Genomic DNA, 22,184 nt, shown 5'->3' on the forward strand with positions numbered 1-22,184 from the left:
CTGTGATTAATCTGAGTGTAATCTTTGTAATAAGAGTGTGTCTATTTTTTTTTTTTGCATTTTTATTGAACAGCAGATATATGATTGTACTTTGACTGTAGTGCTTTTATTTAGAGTCTGTCAGGCCAGTTTACGCAGATATAATAAAGCATTTTTAAAAGACCATTCAAATAGGTGTAGTTCACAATATGACTGAATTATAATATGGTGAATAGGATTATGATTTTCTTGGTCTGAAAAACAAAAAAACAAAAAAACTTCGAGTTGTCATTTTTTGTTTGCTCAGGTTTAGTTTTTTTTTTTTCCTGTTCATGTCTGTTTCTAGATTACGTTTGACTGTGTTCAGTTCATGTGTCCCTGTGTGTCTGTTTTCCTATCACCTGGTCATCTAGTTAGTCAGCTGTCTCTCGTTTCTTTGATTAGTCCCAGTGTAGTTAAACCCTGTGTATAGTTCAGTGGTCAGTTCTACATTGTTTTTGTATGTATTTCTTCAAAAAAAAAAAAAAAAGAGTAAGGGTGTATGTAACCCCGGCATCCTAGCCAAATTTGCCCCTTGACCTCTGTCTATCATGGCCTCCTAATCATCCCCATATACTGACTGGCTTCATCACTGTCTCCTCTCCACCAGTAAGCTGGTGTGTGGTGGGCGTTCTGGCACAATATGGCTGCCGTTATGGCTGCTCATCTGCTTTTCTGTAGTATGCATTATTAGTATGGTGTTTACTGAGTTTGATAATATCATTTATTTATTTTAATATCAGTCTAATGCATTAAGCCATTAGCGTTTCAGAGCGCCCCCAAATGTGAATGTAAGAATTAAATCCAAGTATATATTACAAGTTTGTGTCTGTCATTGTATTTCTGTCTGTGTTTTACACATTTGTGACTACTTGTCTGCAGCTTCAAATTCAGAATACAGATTTGTGACTATTGTCTGCAAGTGCAAATTTCAACATTCAACTTCAGATTCTTATTTTACAGGTTTTCACATTGGAGCTGTGAGTGTAAATGTTCACGTATAAGTACGAATATTTATTGTACAAGTTCTCAAATTTACACCTACGTGCTCTCGAGTTTTGCTACTCTTTTACCTTCATAGTAGAGGAGATTCCCCCCTTCCATGCAAAGCGATCTGAGTACCCAGAAAAAGCACTATATGAATGTAACAAATTATTATTATTGTTTTATATTGGTTTTTCTGTTCCTGAGATTCTGTTGTATTAAGATTTGAGTTCATTTCTGAATATACTGTAGACTGCTGCACTTAGATCCTGTTTCATCTCTGCTGCAACCAATGCTGCTGCTAGTTTCTTCTTGACACACACACAAAAAACACTCAATAGAAAATTGTTGCTTTTTTTTTATTCTTTCTGATTGTGAGTATATAAATGCAAGTCAAATGTATATATCAGACACAGTGCAAATCAGAACCCAGACAATTAAAATCCAATGTTGAGTATGAATGTAAATTACATACATTAGAAAACCCATTATAAAATATGCACACACATATTGTCAAAACCCTGCAACCCGAGAAATCTAGAATTTGTTAACAGCCTTCAAAACATTTGTAGGTACATGTTTTTTGTTACTTTTTTTAAAAACTTTTTCTGTAGGATGTTTGTCCAGTTTTAAAGTTGACCACTTTGACAAGCAGTTTGGATGAATGTAAATAATTTTTCCCCACATGTCAATCACTGGGAAATAAATGTCTACCTGCTGTTGTTTGGTCCCATAGCGAGACTGGGTCATTAAATCAATATCTTCGTTTCTATCGGAAGACACACAAGGGTCTCAAAGAGTTTAATTTAAGACCACAAAATGTCAATATGTACCTTTTTTTTTTCTTTCTTAAGGCAAAAAAATAGAACATAAGCAGCTACAGTATAGTTCTATACTGGCATTCTACACTTTAGGCACTATGGCACATCTTAGGCACCTAACATTTGAACTAGTAGCCGACCTAAACAGGTAAAAACGTTTTTTGATGCCCGATATCAACATCTAGAAAGTAGAGTGTCCGATGACCGATATATATGGTCACCAGACGATATAAAGAGTTGTACTGTATTTGTAACATTTAATAACTATTCACACACACACAAAAATGAAATTTCTTACTATCCATAGACAAAGCTGTCAGTAGAATTTGAAAATGAAAAAGTGGGGAAATAAAAACTTCCAATAATTAAATTCATATGGTTATATTGTTAGCCTCAAAATGGCCAATCAATTGGCCTAGCCTTTATATCAGTCTATGATATCACTACTTCAAACTGTGTGTTTTACGTTCGCATGTTTCAAAAGTCTTGTGCAAAAAAGGAGACAGGATTCGCAATGGAGGCGCTTGGGCACCAATTCTTCCAGAGATGAAGGGATAGAAAATAAATGTTGGAGCAGGTGCTTTTAACAGTGTCTGTCATGATTAGACAGGAAATAGGAAATAAAAAAGCAATATAATAAAAAAAGCCTCTTTCCTATCAAAAAGATTTGGATCCATAAGGATGCAGATATTATATCCATTCTTGACGTGATGAAGGATCTCCTTGTTCTCAAAGGTCCTGTCAAAGTCTTCACTGCTCCATTCTCACTGGTCCTGCTCTACATCATCTCCTCGCTGTTCGCCCTCATCATCAGTGGCCTGGAATTTATCATGGGCCCATTTAGGGCTTGTATTATTGGTGGTTTTGGTATTTGTGGCCCTCCGTAGGATAAAACGTCCCTTAGCACGAACAATGTTACCACGACCAGACCCGCGCATGTTCATCAGCTTTCTCTCACCTTCACCGTCTCTTTCACTGTGCTGCAAAAACAGAAGAAGGGCTTACAAAAAATATGGACCTCAATTATGTAACATATACAGTTGTAAGTGGGACTGAAAACCTTGATGGAGAGTTAGTACGTAATGAAAACCTATATATAATCTGTCTCCCACCTAAATGATTATTATAATTTAAAGGTTTGGAAAGATTACTCAGTTTAAGCATAATCACCTGTGTTATGTTTGATTGTACATTGTCATTGTCATTACATGTACAGACCATGAATGTACAGTGGGGAGAACAAGTATTTGATACACTGCCAATTTTGCAGGTTTTCCCACTTACAAAGCATGTAGAGGTCTGTAATTTTTATCATAGGTACACTTCAACTGCGAGAGACGGAATCTCTTTTTAAAAAATTAATTTGCATTTTATTGCATGACATAAGTATTTGATCCCCTACCAACCAGTAATAATTCCGGCTCTCACAGACCTGTTGGTTTTTCTTTAAGAAGCCCTCCTGTTCTCCACTAATTACCTGTATTAACTGCACCTGTTTGAACTCGTTACCTGTATAAAAGACACCTGTCCACACACTCAATCAAACAGACTCCAACCTCTCCACAATGGCCAAGACCAGAGAGCTGTGTAAGGACATCAGGGATAAAATTGTAGACCTGCACAAGGCTGGGATGGGCTACAGGACAAAAGGCAAGCAGCTTGGTGAGAAGGCAACAACTGTTGGCGCAATAATTAGAAAATGGAAGAAGTTCAAGATGACGGTCAATCTCCCTCGGTCTGGGGCACCATGCAAGATCTCACCTCGTGGGGCATCAATGATCATGAGGAAGGTGAGGGATCAGCCGAGAACTACACGGCAGGACCTGGTCAATGACCTGAAGAGAGCTGGGACCACAGTCTCAAAGAAAACCATTAGTAACACACTACGCCATCATGGATTAAAATCCTGCAGCGCATGCAGGGTCCCCCTGCTCAAGCCAGCGCATGTCCAGGCCCGTCTGAAGTTTGCCAATGGCCATCTGGATAATCCAGAGGAGGAATGGGAGAAGGTCATGTGGTCTGATGAGACAAATATAGAGCTTTTTGGTCTAAACTCCACTCGCCGTGTTTGGAGGAAGAAGAAGGATGAGTACAACCCCAAGAACACCATCCCAACCGTAAAGCATGGAGGTGGAAACATAATTCTTTGGGGATGCTTTTCTGCAAAGGGGACAGAACGACTGCACCATATTGAGGGGAGGATGGATGGGGCCATGTATCGCGAGATCTTGGCCAACAACCTCCTTCCCTCAGTAAGAGCATTGAAGATGGGTCGTGGCTGGGTCTTCCAGCATGACAACGACCCGGAACACACAGCCAGGGCAACTAAGGAGTGGCTCCGTAAGAAGCATCTCAAGGTCCTGGAGTGGCCTAGCCAATCTCCAGACCTGAACCCAATAGAAAATCTTTGGAGGGAGCTGAATGTCCGTATTGCCCAGCGACAGCCCTGAAACCTGAAGGATCCGGAGAAGGTCTGTATGGAGGAGTGGGCCAAAATCCCTGCTGCAGTGTGTGCAAACCTTTTTTCAAGAACTACAGGAAATGTAAGATCTCTGTAATTGGAAACAAAGGTTTCTGTACCAAATATTAAGTTCTGCTTTTCTGATGTATCAAATACTTATGTCATGCAATAAAATGCAAATTAATTACTTAAAAATCATACAATGTGATTTTTTGGATTTTTGTTTTAGATTCCGTCACTCACAGTTGAAGAGTACCTATGATAAAAAATTACAGACTTCTACATGCTTTGTATTTGGGAAAACCTGCAAAATCGGCAGTGTATCAAATACTTGTTCTCCCCACTGTAACTGATAGGTTGTATGGAGCATAACCTACTGTGTGTTTGTTGTTCTTGATATGCATGCATATTATGTTAATTTTGTTCAGAAACTGCATTAGAAAGGAGATTCAGAATGGGTGTTTACAACGATCACAACATACTAGGAAGTATTTCTTGCTCTTGGGAGTGTATTCTTGATCCCAGTCTTCATTCTTTGCTGACATGTTCATCTGTGAATCACCGTTGCTGTTTCCATGGAAATTTCCTCGGTTCCAACCTCTACCACGTATGCTAAGCTGCTAAGAAACAGCAAATGGTAACCGTAACTATTAAAGCAATAAACAAATATCTTAGTTCTTCAATAGCACTCAACTTACAAAGCCTCCTCGTGATCTTCCTCTCTCCACAGGCTCTCCATGCTCTCTAAACCCCAGCTGGACTCTGGATAAGCCTTCTGGCTTGATCTCAGCCTCTTCTTCATGGTAAGCAGAGGAAGATGAGGAAGATGACTGAGAACGCTCCCGTTTCTTCTTGCTTTTCCTTATGAATTAAATAACATTAGATTCAGACATTGTTGATCAATGTAAAGAGGTCTCAAAAATCTACTGGATCAGCGATAACAACTTTTGTCGTTCATGTTCAACGTGACTTTATCAGGTCATTTTCTTGTCCACTAACCAAAAAGTCAAGCCTACCTGAAGTCGAAGGAAATCAGGACATTTTCAAACACTTGACAACCTATATTCGACATATTCAACTGACCAGAAAGACAAAAAGGTGCGTTCACACTGACAGTGATGTAATAGCTGAAGGTGACCAAGTTGCTTTTCTGTTGGGCACAAGTAGGTGTTCCTACTTGAATACAGTACACAACTGTATCAGGGAGACAATCATTTGAGCTCTGCTCCCATTGGTAGTTTCTGTATCGTATTGCAGCTCATATGCAAGTTCAAAAGCTCAACATTCGCTCTGCCCAATGATTTCTGTCACTCATTTCGCCTCATGTCACCAACTCTCACTGAAAATGATTGACTTCTTGTTTCTGCAGATTGCTGACAGTGTGAACGCATCTTCAGGCCTTTGAAAGTGTTTATTGAAGGCCTCCTGAGAGGTTTGACGGTTTCATCTTGTTAAAGCTTTACATGACTCAACCAGATTCTTTGAATGTTGAAGCAAGTAAATTTGTATGTGATATTACAAATTGTTTAATGGTTGATCAAAACTGCAGTTTTCAACTACATTTAGAGAAGTTATTATCACCATGACAATTTTTCACTTGAGGGGTTACAACAAGCCCAAACAGAAATATGATTGTTAGCTGTTTAAGCTGTTTTCTATAACTGAACCTCTGTATTCACAATCACTCTGTAATGTCTATGGAGCCAATGCAGCTTACTTTGTTTTTTTGTGGTTCTTTGAAGCTTTCTCTGTGGATGTTTCCTTTCTTGATTCGGGAGATTTCCCCGATACTCTTTCTCCGTACTCTTCCTCTCTTTGCTCTCTCTCTCCACTCAAGTATTTCTTTCTGCGCTCAATATCCAGCCGAAGGTCCATTGAATCACATTTCGATTTTTTACCATCGACCTGCCGTGAGGAGAAAGAGAGATGTTGTGGCCAGATGTGGGTTAGCGGCGTGACCTATTAGCTTCATGCAGCATTGTACGGGGTGGGACCAAAACGAAAAACACAGCAACAGCTGACTTCAAACAATCATGCAAATGGATGAAAGGAAGAGGCCTTTTCTAATATCATTTTATGTAGCATTTTGGCTTCTTACAGTCTTTCAACGGTTATTTTCTCAGAAATTGCAACAGGTCGCAAAATAACATTCGGATTTCCTCTCACTTGCTCATCGAAATCAAAAGATATTCAAATAAACGAAACAAAATAGTAGTAGGCAACATTATAGGACCACAGCAGAAATACTTTCATTGGTGCTCATGAAAGTATGTTGTTTTTACTTTGCCTAAACACCTCACTTGTTCTTTGCAGGCTTTGAAGAAGAATACTTACTATGACTTTTGTTTAGAGTCCTTTGAATGGATTTGACATGGGAACAACTGGTCACTTCCATTTCTGACCTCTGATTTCTTGCCTCAACTGCCTTAGGAAGGCTTGTATAAGGGAAGGCATTTACAACACAACAACCTGAATGCACCTCTTTTTGCATCTCACTTTTTGGACTTTATGCCTCTCTCATCAGAAACAAGAGTTTTTAGAGAGAGAAGGAAGCCTAAGAATGCTTTGGCCACATCACTTGCGCAGCATTCTTTTCCAAAATACGTCATATTTCAAAATTTTTGGTCACCTTGAAGCTGTTTTCCATGGTGCTTTTCATCTCATCAAACAGAAGAGAGTGCCTCTTAAAAGCACTGGGAGAAACATCAATTCTCCTGTGAAAATAGAGGTGAAGAGAGGAATATTTTGATATATGTTGATCCTCCTTTCTTATAGTCTTAGAAATTGTCAAAACAAATAAATTGCTCATACGTGCATGAGAAACCAGCGTGGGAATTTGTCCCTGAATTTTTTATACCTGTGTATCTCTGGACTCTTTCTCTGCTTAATGAGTTCTTTCTCAGCAGCTCTTCTCTGGTACATGGCAAAGCGGTCATTTAGGGTCAATCCAGAAGAAGGAAAATATTGAGCTGTGGGCAGAAAAATGCATATTTTTTCATTAAATATATAAAGTATTTCATATATTTTTATACAGTAGCTTTCCTGTAGCTCAGTGGTAAGAGCATTGCGTTAACAACGCAAGGTTGTGGGTTCGATCCCAGGGGATTGCACATACCTATGTATAAATGTATAGGATAATGCAATGTAAGTCGCTTTGGATAAAAGCGTCTGCCAAATGCATAAATGTAAATGTAAATGTATTTAAAAAAAAAATACTAAAAAAGATTTAGGGGAGTGTTTACACAAGACTGTTTGCAACTAAAAATAGAAAACTTTTTGGCCGTTCATTTACACAATAACAGCGTTTGGGGGCCTGAAAATGCAAACTTTTAAAAAAGAGTTTTAAAGTGCAATTTTTTGAAAATTATACCATCATCATGTCTGTGTAAACTATATATATATATTTATATTTAAAAAACAGTAATTAAATGATGGTGTATCATTTTGTAATTTTACAGAGGGGTGATGGAACAATACAAATACTACAGCCTCTCCAACCTTAGCTGTACAAGACAGAGAGGTTTCAGTCACCTTTAATGTGATGGACAATTGAAACTATGTGTTGGGCAAACAGCTCAGATGGACTTCTGGGAGACTGCTGAGCCTGAAGATGCTGAAGGACAGCTTGAAACTCCCAATCCTTTTCATCAAGATGCACAAACTCCAGAAGATGCCTTCTTTCATCGGTCAAAACAGATGTTCTGTCAAATAGAACAATGGTGACAAAAGACAAAAATAAATATATTTAATATGTGGTAGTCAGAAGCAGTCATATGCACAACAATGCAATGTTTTGTGAAGATGCAATTAGAAGCAAAAGGTAATTTCTGAGATCTTGGAGGGAAACGAACATCATTTACCTAGCAAGGTCATCACTGAGAGAATTCATCCTTTTCACGGAAGCTCTTGGTGGGGATTCCTCGTTCATAACCACAAACATCTCTTGCTCGCGGTTCTCAGAACTCCTCCTGGGCAGCAGTGTGGGTTTCTCTTTTCGTTTCACATTTGAGAGCTTTTCAGGGGAGGGATCCTTGAGCATGCCACTCAGCTGGTCTCTCTTAGAGAGAGCAGCTAGGATTTTCGCTGCTCTTTCCTGTTTATGGCAGAGCAGGAGAGCCTCCAGCTCATCATCCCATGGCATGTCCTGCATCCTTCTGATTCGCTTCTCGAACATTTCACGAGCGGACAGCGTGACTTTGCTTTTGGAGGGACTGTTTTCCATATCCCTCACTCTATCAGAGATCTCCCCTTCTTCTTCCTCGTCCTCATCATCCTCGCACAGAAATGTTGGGCCCTTTCTTGGACCCATTTTAGGGGTGCTTATGGATATCTTTTTACCATCACCACTCTTTGCAGATTTGCATTTCTCCTTCTCTCCTGCGTTGTCATGATCTATAGTGCGAGACAACTCAAAGCCCTTTTCAAAGATTCCTCCATTTTCTTTGTCACATACTAATTCTCTGTTACTTTTCCCTTTGTGTGTGTTGTTCTCACATTCAGAGGCCTGTTTTTTAACCTTTTGCTCCTCCAGGAATCTAGTAAATGAGAGAAAGAGATTTACAGTTCATTATTATTTACAATATTGTGCTCAGATGCATCAGTTGTCATTTTGACGTGACCAAGGACTGCTGCTTCATGTCAAACTGACAGAACTATGCATAAACTGTAATGGATTTGGTTCATTTTACCGTGAACAAATGAATGGCTTCCAGTCTATAACAGGTAAACAAGTGTGTGTGCAGCTGGGAATATATCACTTCTTCCATTTGCAAAGTGCAAATATAAACCTTTTAGACCTTTTTAGCACATCTAAATTACAGACTGTGAGCTGACATTTGTAAACAAGGCATATCTAGCTCTTCATGTTTGGCTCTTTCTTCCAACCGCTCTTTTGATGCATTTGAAGGTCAGATTGCAAACCAAATGTGCAATCTTACTTTGTGTCTGGCACGCACACAGGATTTATTGTGTTACTTCCACTCTTATAACTGACTAAAATAAAGGTAAAAAAGAAAAAGAAAATAAAACAATATTCAAATGCATATAGTCCATCAAATATATAAACATCTGTCATCAATATAGCTTAAATGGCTTGAGAACAATACCCAGCCCTAGGACAAACAAGTTAAATAATATAGATTATTGGTCAAAAGTTTGGAATGATTAAGATTTATTCATGTTTTTGAAAGAAGTCAATGCTGCATTTATTTGATCAAAAATACAATAAAAACAGTAATATTGTGAAATATTATAAGAATTTAAAATAACTATTTTCTTATTTAAAATGTAATTTATTCCTGTGATGGCAAAGCTGAATTTCCAGCAGCCATTAATCCAGTCTTCAGTGTTACATGATCCATCAGATGGATCATGCTGATTTGGTGCTCAATTTTATCAATTATTAATAATGTTTCTTATTATTATCAATGTTGGAAACAGTTTTTGCTGCTTAATATTTTTGTGGAAACTGTGATAAAAAATTTTTTTCAGGATTCTTTGATGAATTGAAAGTTCAAAGGATTAGCATTTATTTGAAAATATAAATCTTTCATAATAAGACATGAATTTCTTTACTGTCACTTTTGATGAAATTAATGTGTCCTTGCTGAATAAAAGTATTTTTTTAATCTTACTTACCCAAAACTTTTGAATGATAGTATATCATGGTTTCCACAAAAATATTAAGCAGTAACGATGTTTTCTTGAGCACCAAATCAGCATATTATTATGATTGTGATATAATACTTCAGCTTTGCTATAACAAGAATAAATAAATTACATTTTAAAATATATTCAAATAGAAAAAAAGTTATTTTAAATTGTAATAATATTTCACAGTTTTACTGTTTTCATAGTATTTTTTTCAAATAAATAGAGCCTTGGTGAGCATAAGAGAATCTTTTCAAAAACATAAAAAAATATATATTACTCCAAACTTTTGACCAGTAGTGTAAAAATGGAAAAATCAACAACATTAACAAAAAAAATCATTAAAAGTTATCCATACTTACTTCAAAAATGCAGCGGAGATAGCAATTTTATCATCTGTCTGTTGGTCAATATTTGTAAAGAACCCAAAACCTTTGAAAACTGGGCTAAGGCTTTTCTTTATGGGGCTGTTGTTTGAAGGTGCAGTTGCAACTTTCTGCCAGGTGGTGGCACCATTATTTGGAGCATTTGAACTCTTATGAGCAGGACTTGTTTCGTTGGTTGCAGAGTCAATCGGTTTGTCATTAGTGATAGAGGAGCAAACCTGCAGACTTGTCCTTTTAGGACTAGCGTCATGGCTTGTCAAAACCTGAGAGTTCTCCAAAGTCCTGTCTCCATCAGCATTCCCTTCAGCCGAAGAAGAGCCTCCCACCTGCTCTGCCAGAGCCCCATCTCCACCTCCTCGAGTTTCTTCTGGCACTGAGGCTCCCTCTCTTATATCTTTGCAAGTGTGTTTGGCAGACCCAGAGTTGGAGGAGGAAGAGTGCTGCGACTGTGGCGATCTCCCTGAGGATGACCTGTCAGAGCGGCGGGAATGGCTGCGGGGCTGCGGGCTGCTCGACTGCTTCTTGGGAGAGCGTGACCGGCCTCTCTTGGGGCTGTTGGGGTAGTACTGCTTCTGTTGCTGCTGAGGGTACTGCCGGAAGTTTTGCCAGTTTTTCTGATGGTAGTTGTTATATCCACCCCTTGCACCACGCTGAAAGCGGCCGCGGAAAAAGCCTTGACCTCTGCCCCGGAAATAATATGGCCTCCGGAAGCCTCTGTGGTTTCCCCGAAACTCCCGTTGGTTCTGGTACTCCCGTGTGTGGTTCCGTTCACGGTTGTGGGGCGGGGAATGGGATCTTGATCGAGAGCGAGACCTAGAGCTTGAAGACAACAAGAGGAAGGATTGAGCCAAAAAAAATTCTTGGGATATAGAAAATGACACAAAGAGACATTACATAATACGCAATTATTTTCCAAGGAACAAAATAAAATAATTTTAAATACAATTTTACATTGATTTTTTCCAAACAACTAGAGGTCATGGTGATCATGGGATTTAAAACTCCAAAGAGGACAATCTAAAATCTACATAAAAGTAGTCCAACTTCTGAAGCTTTACACCTCTGGCTGAGGAACAACAGACCAAAGATTATTCACTAGTACTCTTCACCTCCGCTGCGGATCTTAAATCAAATGTTATTCAAATGTAATTTGGTTATGATGTCAAGAGATTTGGCTATGAGACATTTGAGAATGCAATGCATAAAGTTTGATGTTATTAATGCTCATAATTCAGACTAACACAAAATAATGACTTTAAAGGGTCTCTTTCTCACACAAAAGCTAAAGCTAAAATGACAATCATTAGAGACATAAAATGAAAACTGTATCAACTATTTTAGATCTTTAATTTGTGTAACAGTATGTCAAAGAATTATTTCAGGTAACAAACACTGCTGATATATTAAAACTGAAAGCTCTTGGTGCAAAATCAACTGTAGCCATACGGTGGCCCTGTTGTTCTGTTTATTAACAGATCTAAGTAGTTCTGATCTCTTTGTAAGCCAGTCCCTTTTAGCACGTCTTAACATATCACAAACACTTATAATCAACTAAACAACTTGCACATGCAAGTACTTCATACTGTGCATTGCACTCTGTTCTATAATCTCATTGGAAGATGAACAGACACTGAAACATTTCAATATTATGCACACTTCAACTGTATCAGAATATCAAATCGTAGAAGTCATGCAATTATGCCTAGCATTGCATTAAAACCTGCCATTCTATTGCAGTGGAATTTTTTCCAAGTAAAAATTATCCAAGTAAAGCACCCTTCAACCAATTTACCATCCAATAAACATAATGACAGTAACACTAACCTATTTTTATCTACAGTTTCGGCTGGTTTTCTACTCACCCTTTGCGTTTTTTCATTGGAATACAGAGTAAGAAGGCAGTGCACAGAGCAACATGATACTCTCACAGTGAGCAAGAGGGACTTTGCATCTCCTCTAGTGAGCGCGGATGGAAAGAGTCAGTCACATGGGTCATATGGGAAAGATTTCTACTCTCTTTCTACTGAGCAAAGAGGAGGTTCTCAGCCTGCCAGTTACAACACATTAGCTTTGCACAGACAGTAGACTCTAACTGAAGGCAACAATTAACAGCTCCCTCATTTGAAAAGCTATTCGTTAACTGAAGTTAAAATGAAAATTCTGTAATTATTTAGTCACTTGCTGTTTCAAACCCATATCTTTTTCTTTCTTCTGGGAAACACAGAAGCAGACATTTGAATTGTACTGGTTGCACTTTTCCCAGTTATAACAATGAATGCAGTCTCAGGCATTTAATCTTCAAAAAGGGCACAAATGCACAAAACTTCTGAAGTCATACGATAGCTTTGTGTGAGAAACAAACCAAATAAGCCATTATTATTATCTCCTATAGCTTTCCTTGATGTTCTTGAGAGAAGAGGATGCATCTGAATTGTGACTATGTCTGAATAAAAATTTCAAATCAGATCTTTTCAGTGAGTTGGTGGAAACAGTTCTCAAAACTGGTCTGAATGATTCATTTATGAATCAGACTGATCCAGTTCTCATGTCAACTCACTGACTCAATGATCCGGTCACAACAGGCAACAAGATTCTCACTGAAATTTCGGTCTGTTAATCACACAAAGATATTATATGACTTAAAATATAGTGCAAAATTCATATTGATGACTTTTGTAGTGATTTTAAATCTTGAAACCTTTAGTCTCCACTTGTAAAATCACATGAGGTTGAGTAATTGATGATCTTTCAATTATAATTTTTTTTACATTTATATTTATGAATGGAATTTAACTTCCTGACACGCATGCCCTATGAGTTTTATTTGGACAGTTTGACTTCAACCATGGACAGTTTGACTTCAACCATGAATAACCATGCAGCAATGTTTCATTGCATGACATATGTGTGTCAAGGTTTTTCCAGCTGTGGCATCTCTGCTTTGAAACTGGTCAGCAATGAGAGCCGAGGTTTGCAAGATTTCCCTTGCAAATAAGGGACATCAGATTTAGCAAATTTGCATGAAAAATCAACAATGTACTTCTCTCCGACTGTCACACTGTCAACCACACAGGAAAAAGGAACCATGCTTATGGGGAAAAAAAATTATGCATCCTCAATAAATGTAAAACAAAAAACCAGAGTAACACATGTATCCATCCATTTTTTTGTCTAAAACGGTGCCGTTTTTGCCAGGAACAGTTTACATTTGGCTACCTAAGAGCCTCTACTGTGTTGTAAGCACAAAACCAGCAGTCCTAAAAGAATGTGCAGGGAAGTACAATTTTAGCATGAGAAATAAGAAAGTGCGGTGAGCCTTTCCAAAGCCACAGCCCTTCCCAAATATCAGACTTGATGCAATGCTGATGAATACATGGAGAGTAAAATCACAGTGACTGTGCAGCCCCTTTTCAACAAGAGAGGAAGCCAGAGTAAAGGCATTATAAAATACAGGGTACTTTTATTTATGTACAGAGGGGTACCTTACATAACTTTGGCCTGGCAGCTGCAGCTAGATGGATGACACTGGCACTGAAATATTGATTTTAATTTAAAATGAGTCATGGATGGGAAACGGAGCATGAGTTACATGGTGTGTGTTTACAATAAAGTTCCATTTTGTGTTTACGTACAAAGTGAGAAGTTAACAGTTTTCCAACCAACTCAATCCTTAAGCACATCTGTCAAGACACAGTAAGCCTTATTGTGTTTAGATTTGTGCATTGTAGTACGGTCAGAATGAGTAGTTAAAGTTCATTGTTCATCAAGCACAAGATTAAAAGCAGACCCAGACGGATTCTGAAGCCACATTTTCTGCGTTCATTCACGTAGAATTGTGTACTGATTCCATCTGGGCCTGATTGTAAGACAGAAAAAGAGGCTAATTGAATCTGCATGAATGACTCAATAGTCAGTAAAATGGAAATTATTATAGCTGATTAGTTTTTAAGTGATAATTTCATCAGTTTTTCCTCTTATTAATATTACAAAATGTCCCTTCTTTCCTATTCATTCTGTTATGTACTAAAATACACAACACGTCACTGAAAGTGATGACTGAAACTGGAAACTGAAAAACCGGACTCAAAACTGAAAACAAAAATCGAAACAAACTCCCCTTCATCCCACATACCAGCTTTGTACTGTGCAGTAAAGTGTGACTGTCTCATTTTTAATTGACAGTATATTTTGCATGCCATAGTAATGAACAAAGCCAGTAGAAGCTATTTAATTATCATAATGGACACTTACCCATATCTGCGCTTTCTTGATCTAGATCTGGAGCTTGAGCGGGAGCGGGAGCGGGAATAAGAATGGGATCTTGATCTGGAGGCCGATCGAGAGCGAGACCTGGACTCTGATTTTTGTGTCTTAGACATTGTCGTTTGTGGTCTCTCTCATATGTGCCTGTAACAAAACGAAAAGCATTCAGACCAGCAAATTACTAAAAAAGAAGTTACTAATCATTAAGTAATTAAAACAACTCCTACAAAGGCGTTTTATATTTTTTAAATCAATTATTATTTCAGCAAAATAGCTAGGAAAAAAATTGTTACAAGGGCTGAACTTTAAAAACATTTTGTACTGTAAATCCCCACTCTCCGGGACATTAAGAAGGTTTGGCTTGGCAGTATTAAAGTTTCCATATCTCTAAATCACAGTTTGTCGGGCTAAAACACTAAAGGTTTGTTTAAAGGCACAGCAGGAATTAATTGAGAAATAAGGAGCAAACATCATTCTACAGGCCTGTTCTTAAAGGGATAGTTCACCCAAAAATGAAAATTAGCCCATCATTTACTCACACTGAAGCCATCCTAGGTGTATATGACATTCTTCTTTCAGACAAATACAATCGGAGTTATTCTTAAAAAAATGTCCAGACTCTTCCAAGCTTTATAATGGGAAACAATGGGTATATTTTTTTGGAAGTCCATCAAAGCGCATCCATCCATGATAAAAGTGCGCGAAACGGCTCTGGCGGGTTAATAAAGGTCTTCTGAAGTGAAGCGATGCGTTTGTGTAAGAAAAATATCCATATTTAAAACTTTATCGACTAAAATAACTAGCTTCCGGGGCAAATAATTCTGACCAGCAGTGTATATTATCTTAATGTTTTCTGCCCAGAAAAATGTATTTCATTACATCATTTTCATAATTTCATTACAGCGTGCAAATGAATCAGTCTAGCAAATAAGATGAACACAACAATTTTACATCGAAACTTCTGTTTTATACTGACTTCAAGTACCCAGTCTTGTACCTTTGTCTTTTATGGGTTTCAAATATTTTTTCGCTTCAAATCAATGTTTGTAAAATTGTAATTCACCTCTTAGCTGGCTGGTTTGGTTCATGGCTTAAAACTCCTCTTAAACAAATACTTTTTAAAAATACATATGGGAAAATGGGAATAGGAAAAACACTTCCGAAATCAAGACCTTTGTAAAACTGGACAGGCACTATTGCACTTGATTAGGAAGTATCAGAGTGCTGAAGGCCTCCTTCCTCTGTACAGATAAAACTTTGTCAAAATAATTCCGGTTCGCATGGACACACGGAAGCGATCATTTTTTTTCTGTAATAGGAATTTTTAAGGCCAGACAGATAGTTTGTTGAGGTCAATTTGTAGAGAAAGACTACACGCCTGTGCACATATTCAAATGCGCATACCTATAGACTAAACACGTAATACACATGTGCACACAGTCGGCGTTTTCACATATTCGCGTTTATGAAGTTTGCACGGAGATAACTTTTATTTTCTTCAAAATTATTCAACGCCTGCACCTTTGAACCTATTTCAAGGTTTGCGTTCTCGAGCCACCAGGCACTGTTGTCGTGCAAATGAGCGGGCCGGAGCGCATTAAGGCTTTTCTGTTAGAACGGTGTTGTGTAAGCGGCCCCTAAGTTAATAACTAATGATCTTTGCAACGGAAGGGAATCATTCAAAACTAACTTTAGCTGGACAATAACATTATTCTAGAGCTGCTGTAAAGCCAAAACAATCTGTTAATTTAATTTCCTATTACCACTGTAAAGCTGCTTTGAAACAATCTATATTGTTAAAAGCGCTATAAAAATGAAGGTGACTTGACTTGACTGAATGTCGCAATTGACCAATAAGAACCAAGTATTTTAGAGTGCTAAAACAGTTTATATAATCTTTAAAGCTGCAGTATGTAATTTCTGTATCAAAAGTAATGGGTAAAACAATGACTGGGGCAATCGACTAACAAACGGTATTTAAACACTGAAAAAAATATACACTTCAGATTTGATTGATCTGATATTCTTCAAGCCCAAGAGATTTAAATACACACCTTGGGTGCTAAGTCTACTGACGTGGACAAAAGGGAGGAAACGGTACAGGTTTGGCAGGACAGATGTAAAGTGACGCCACATTAGCATGAAGGCAAGAGTGATTTACTGGCTCTTTAATGTTATCCCCAATGTATTTAAAGAGGTGTTGAAAGGTGATTCTGTCTATTGTCCATCATGTGTACCCTCCACAAATGCCCTCAACTGGTTAGCTGAACTGACACTTTGATTTTTACCATAGGGAACACTGGTGATCAAAGAGAGACCACACTGTGGCTCAAAATAGACTTGTACCAGAGATAAAGAGAGAGCTTTTGAGTTGACTGTAATGGATGTAAATATCCATATTATAAGCTGGATCTTGACTGCTTGTCATCATACCTGTCATGACCTTAATCATGGATGCACAAATGCACATGATAACAGATCTGTGTTGGAACAACAACAATAAAAGAAGGAACTGTATCTATTAATTAGTTACTAAATAGATTCAAATCCAGAGTCTAGTCTAAATTGATTTGCCAACTTTGCACTTATAACTAAGTACGACACCATTAACTATTTGTTTACTGTGTCATGTGGCACAGAAAGCGCAAATGACGCATTGCAAACAAATACCAACCTTTATTTAACCAGGAAAGAAGACTCAAATAGTTGTCACTTAACTGATTCATAAGGACTGTTGACAAGGATTTCAAACACATGCATAAAAAAGTTCAGTTAACACCAAGGACGATAACTAATGATAATAACTATATTAGCATCCACAGCAAGGGGCAATAAGATAACATTCTGTTTCCTGCTCAAGCTCTTTAAAACCCGGCTGGACTTTAGTGATGGAAAAAAATCACTATAAAAGTGATTCCAACAATATTGTTTTCTTTGTGTTGTTATTGTTAAGGTTGTGGTGTGGATTGCGCAATTCTTTTAAAGTTAGAGTGATTTTTAAAACTTTATGGTAGTAATTATTATAGTTATCGTTCTTGGTGTGAATGGCCCTATTTGCATTGCATGACATCCTAGGCTTTCTCTTGGCTCTGCTAGCGAATAAACAAGCCTCAAGATTAACTGGTATTTTTCTGGTAATCCTATGTATGACGTGCAATTCATCCCGGCACTCCCAAAAAGTTATCTGTGAGCGTTTCCTTTTTGAGGCTCATCAGAAGTAGCTCTGCTCACAGGAAATTGCAGACTGAATGCTTAAGCTACAATTCAGTGTGGTATCTTTGTGCACATCATGCTAAATAGATCTGTGCTGCTTTTTTAGTAAACACAGACCAAAATTAACCTAAAGCCTTTTGTTTCATTCCTTTTGACTGCTTGTTGGTTTTGGCCAACAGTCCATAATTTCCTGCAGCCTCCAGACATCCAGACATTTGGCTTACTGTGCAAAGTTTCTAAACTAGTTTACTTATATTTAGAAGAACTATGAGAACATACTCCAAAGTTTAACCATTAAATGAATGTCAAAAGTATTTATATAGCTACATTCCAGTTAAAAGTTTGAAATAAATAAGAATTTTAAAATGTTTTTGAAAGTCTCTTATATGCTCACCAAGGCTGTATTTATTTGATCAAAAATACAGTAAAAACAGTAATGTTGTGAAATATTATTACAATTTAAAATAACTTTTCTATTTCAATACATTTTAAAATGTAATTTATTCCTGTGATGACAAAGCTGAATTTTCAGCATCATTACTCCAGGCTTTAGTGTCACATGATCCTTCAGAAATCATTCTAATATGCTGATATGGTGCAAAAAAATTTTTTTTATCAATTATTATTATAATTTGTTTTTTATTAACAATGTTGAAAACTGCTTTGCTGCTTAATGTTTTTGTGGAAAATGTGAAAAAAAAAAAATCTGGATTCTTTGATGAATAGAAAGTTCAACAGAACAGCATTTGTTTGAAATACAAATCTTTCATAATAAGACATTATAAAAATGTCTTTACTGTCATTTTTTCCAAATGTAAATCAAAGTATTATTTTTTTTCTTGCTTACTCTAAACTTTTGAATGGTAGTGTATCACGGTTTCTACAAAAATATTAGGCAGCAAAAAAAACCAAAACAAAAAACATTGATAATATCAACATTGATAATAAAAATAAAATGTTTCTTGATGTTACACTGAAGACTGGAGTAATGGCTACCAAAAAATCTGCTTTGCCATCACATGAATAAAACACATTTTTAAATATATTCAAATAGAAAACAATTATTAATTATTTCACAATATTACTGCTTTTACTGTATTTTTAAACAAATAAATTCACCCTTGGTGAGCATAAGAGCATGGTGAGCTTTTAAAAACATGGGGGGGGGGGGGGGGTTACTCAAACTTTTGACCGGTTATGTATCTTGTCAACTAATACATTCGGTGTTCAAGAACCTAACAAAAACCGTTTTCCATTCTTACCACCTGTCTTTAGAGATTAGCAAACTTAGTTTCAGAGGCTTAAAATAGAGATCACAAGAAAATAACATGTCACCTGACACTTTCAACTGTAAACATTATGCTTCCCTTCTGCAAATGGGGTCTGTTGACTCATAAGGGTGGAGGAGTCAGGTCATGACACATTTATGACAATGAAGGCATCTTCACAGGGGTTAAGAAAGTCTAAGGGATTAATTTTAAAGCATAGTATCATAGAGCAGCTGTCCCGTATTCCTCATTTTAGCTGATCCTCAATTTTCCTGAGAGGATCAATAAAGCATCTACGTGTCTAATTGTCTATATGGGAGTAGAGTGTGCTCCAGCCTAATCAAAAGGATTTGATAGCTAAAAATGTTTGTGTCAAACATCTCTGGTGGTCATACCCTTGTGCTGTCATTACAACCACATACATCCACACACATCAGTGACAGCTGCATTTGGACCTTTTCACCTGTTCGATTAAGGGGGGAAAGTGTATTTAAACAATGGTGCAAGTTGTGCAACCCAACTCGACCGCAATATGTTCCCAACACTCAATCAGCCGCTTTATCAGTGAGACCACAGATGCGAGACCAACAGCACCAAAATCCCATTTGTTATCTGCATTAGCCAATGAAGCAAAAGAGCCACTTCAACAGCCCCAGCAACATTCTTCCAGAGACTCCACATATGTGCGAAAACCTCTTTGAAGTTTAAAGATGCATGACTTTTGGAGCCTACAGCTTCTGAGGTAAACATTTGATTGATTGTGGAGTTTCGAATCAATCTCTTTAGCGACTCTATTAATAAATGAAATACGGGTCTGTTGCGAGACATCATATGAACTTTAGAGATTTATGCAAGCTTTATACTTTTTGGTTGCAATGAGTTGCAGCTTCACAAAGCCTAAAGGGATAGTTGCTCCAAAAATGAAAACCCTGTCATTATTTACTCACTGTCATAATGTCTGCATGATTTTCATTTTTTTTGTAGATTCACTGTTTTTCCTACAAAGAAAGCAATCTAGAGGCTGTCAAGCTTCAAAAAGCCAAAACAGCACCATAAAAGTCTCTTAACAATTTGAGCTCTCTCTTTTATATTTTCTAAAGTCAAATGATAGCTTTGTGTCAGGAATGACTTTTTAGTTGTAAAAAGTCATCTCACCATTCACATTCACTGAACAGAAAAGAGTAGGGTGAACCAAACTTTTAATTTCATTCAAAGAAGATATGAATTTATGTGATGTGAATATACAGTATATACATATAGATAGATAGATAGATTAAAGTTTTTTTTGTTTGTTTTTTATTAATGATGAGCCTTTAACACATGGGGTCAAATACTGGGCCCTCGTTTTGTGATGACTTGTGTCTCATCTTTCTGTCATCACTGCATCTGTTGATTTCACAAGGGAACTCATCAGTTGAAGGTCTTCTCTATTTTAGTCTTATGAGAATTACGTAAAATATCTAATGTAGAATCAGGTCTAATGATAACACAGATATTATTGTAGTAGGTTTGACAAATTATTATTATTTTTAAAACTGACTGGCCAAACTTTCTAAATGAAACAGTGAGCTACTGAAAAGGCAAGAGGATGGCCTGTTATTGTTCCAAGAGCATGCTTCACACAGCCAAATGTAATTGGATAGTCTTACACAATGTACAAATCCAAACACAAATTGTGCTTGAATAGATTTTAGATTAGTCAAAGAAAAGTGTAACACATGGTATGACACTACAATGTAAGAGCTGATTTATCACGCACCGTATCACACATCAATCACTCATTCTACATTCATTTAAAACAAACCCATTTCCCCTTGAACACTTTCCCAAAAAATGGATGAAGGATGATAAACATAAACTGTCTAAGCATTTCTATAATGACACACTCAAATCAATTGTGCAGTAGAAAAAGAACAGTTAAATAATTGAATCCATGCATAAGGAAAAGAGAAGAGATGCAATACTGACAAAGTAATGCAGCTGATTATAAACTGATGGTTTCAATTTGTATTCCAAATATTCAGAACATAATGTGTGGAACTATTGTTTTTTTTTCTTTAAATTTTTACATCATTCATGATTTGCCTGTTTATATCTTTGAATAGGATTTTATAATAAATAATATTACTGTGATGCAACACTATTATCAAACTGTTTTCGTGTACAAAAGTTTACCATGATAATCTTTTACATTTTACTAGAGATTTTTACAACAATAAAACTGTGGTAACTTGGCATAAGCAACCACTGTCATCAAACATGAATTCAACAGTATGACAGACACAGCCTGAAAGGTCTTACATGTTGAAGAAGCTACCAGGGTAAATTTAGTCGTCCACGTTTCTTTTCTATTCTAAAGCTTCTTTAAAAAACACTTACCTATAATTCGATTTAGTCCAGGGTGGGAAGATTCAGCTAATGTCAAATGTTACAGGTCAGTGAAACGGTTTCCTTTCGTTTTGAGGAAAAAAATGGTTGTGCGCAAAGTAACTAACTATTTAAATCATCCTCACATCAAAGACGGCAATATCCAGTTCGCGTCATCTGAAGTATCCGCATTCAAAACGTTGTAACTCGTATATTACAAACAAACGGTATGATTATATTTTAATTCCAAGTGACAAACGTGTCGTTTTAAGTCGTAACCAAACTCGTCACAAGTGAATACGGTAAACTATTGAAGTCAAATGATGTAAAGCAGCTTTATGTGCTCAGTCACAGTCCGGGAGGTGTGTGTGATATGCAGCGTGGATTCTACAGGCTGCGCGAGTCAAATTTCTCTCATGCATTCTCCTGTCAATCAAATTAGGGCTGACAGCTAGCCACGCCCCTAGATGAGTTAAAGGAACAGGCGCGCTTTTTCAGATGCACACAAGATCTTTTTGTTATTGTTAGCATTCTTTTAAAACACACACACACACACACACACACACACACACACACACACACACACACACACACACACACACACACACACACACACACACACACACACACGGACATGCACGCACGCACGCACGCACGCACACACACACACACACACACACACACACACAGCAGCTTCATAATTACCTTTTGAATATATTAACTGAATATGAATATTAACAAAATATGAAAGTCT

The 22,184-nt window shown here is 37.2% G+C and overlaps 1 protein-coding gene across 3 annotated transcripts; it reads right to left on the bottom strand.

Annotated features, from left to right (window-relative positions):
• Positions 1–1,345: 1,345 nt before the first annotated feature.
• Positions 1,346–21,810, bottom strand: thrap3a (thyroid hormone receptor associated protein 3a). 3 transcript variants are annotated; one of them, XM_082148789.1, is made up of 11 exons: positions 21,443–21,810; positions 14,571–14,726; positions 10,296–11,138; positions 8,145–8,819; positions 7,816–7,985; positions 7,142–7,253; positions 6,914–6,998; positions 6,002–6,189; positions 4,983–5,145; positions 4,767–4,901; positions 1,346–2,803 (listed from the first exon to the last, which is right to left on the bottom strand). In XM_082148789.1, exons 2-11 carry the CDS (start codon positions 14,696–14,698, stop codon positions 2,588–2,590), a joined length of 2,715 nt encoding a protein of 904 aa, XP_082004915.1. In that variant the 5' UTR covers positions 14,699–14,726; positions 21,443–21,810; the 3' UTR covers positions 1,346–2,587. The 3 variants fall into 3 exon arrangements, with proteins under 3 accessions (XP_082004915.1, XP_082004914.1, XP_082004916.1); XM_082148788.1 differs by having other exon boundaries at positions 4,767–4,904; positions 21,443–21,809; XM_082148790.1 differs by lacking the exons at positions 14,571–14,726; positions 21,443–21,810 and adding an exon at positions 12,182–12,614 and having other exon boundaries at positions 4,767–4,904.
• Positions 21,811–22,184: the final 374 nt, after the last annotated feature.

The sequence above is a fragment of the Leuciscus leuciscus genome (assembly GCF_965113295.1).
Source record: "Leuciscus leuciscus genome assembly, chromosome: 20".
Classification (NCBI taxonomy): Eukaryota; Metazoa; Chordata; class Actinopteri; order Cypriniformes; family Leuciscidae; genus Leuciscus; species Leuciscus leuciscus.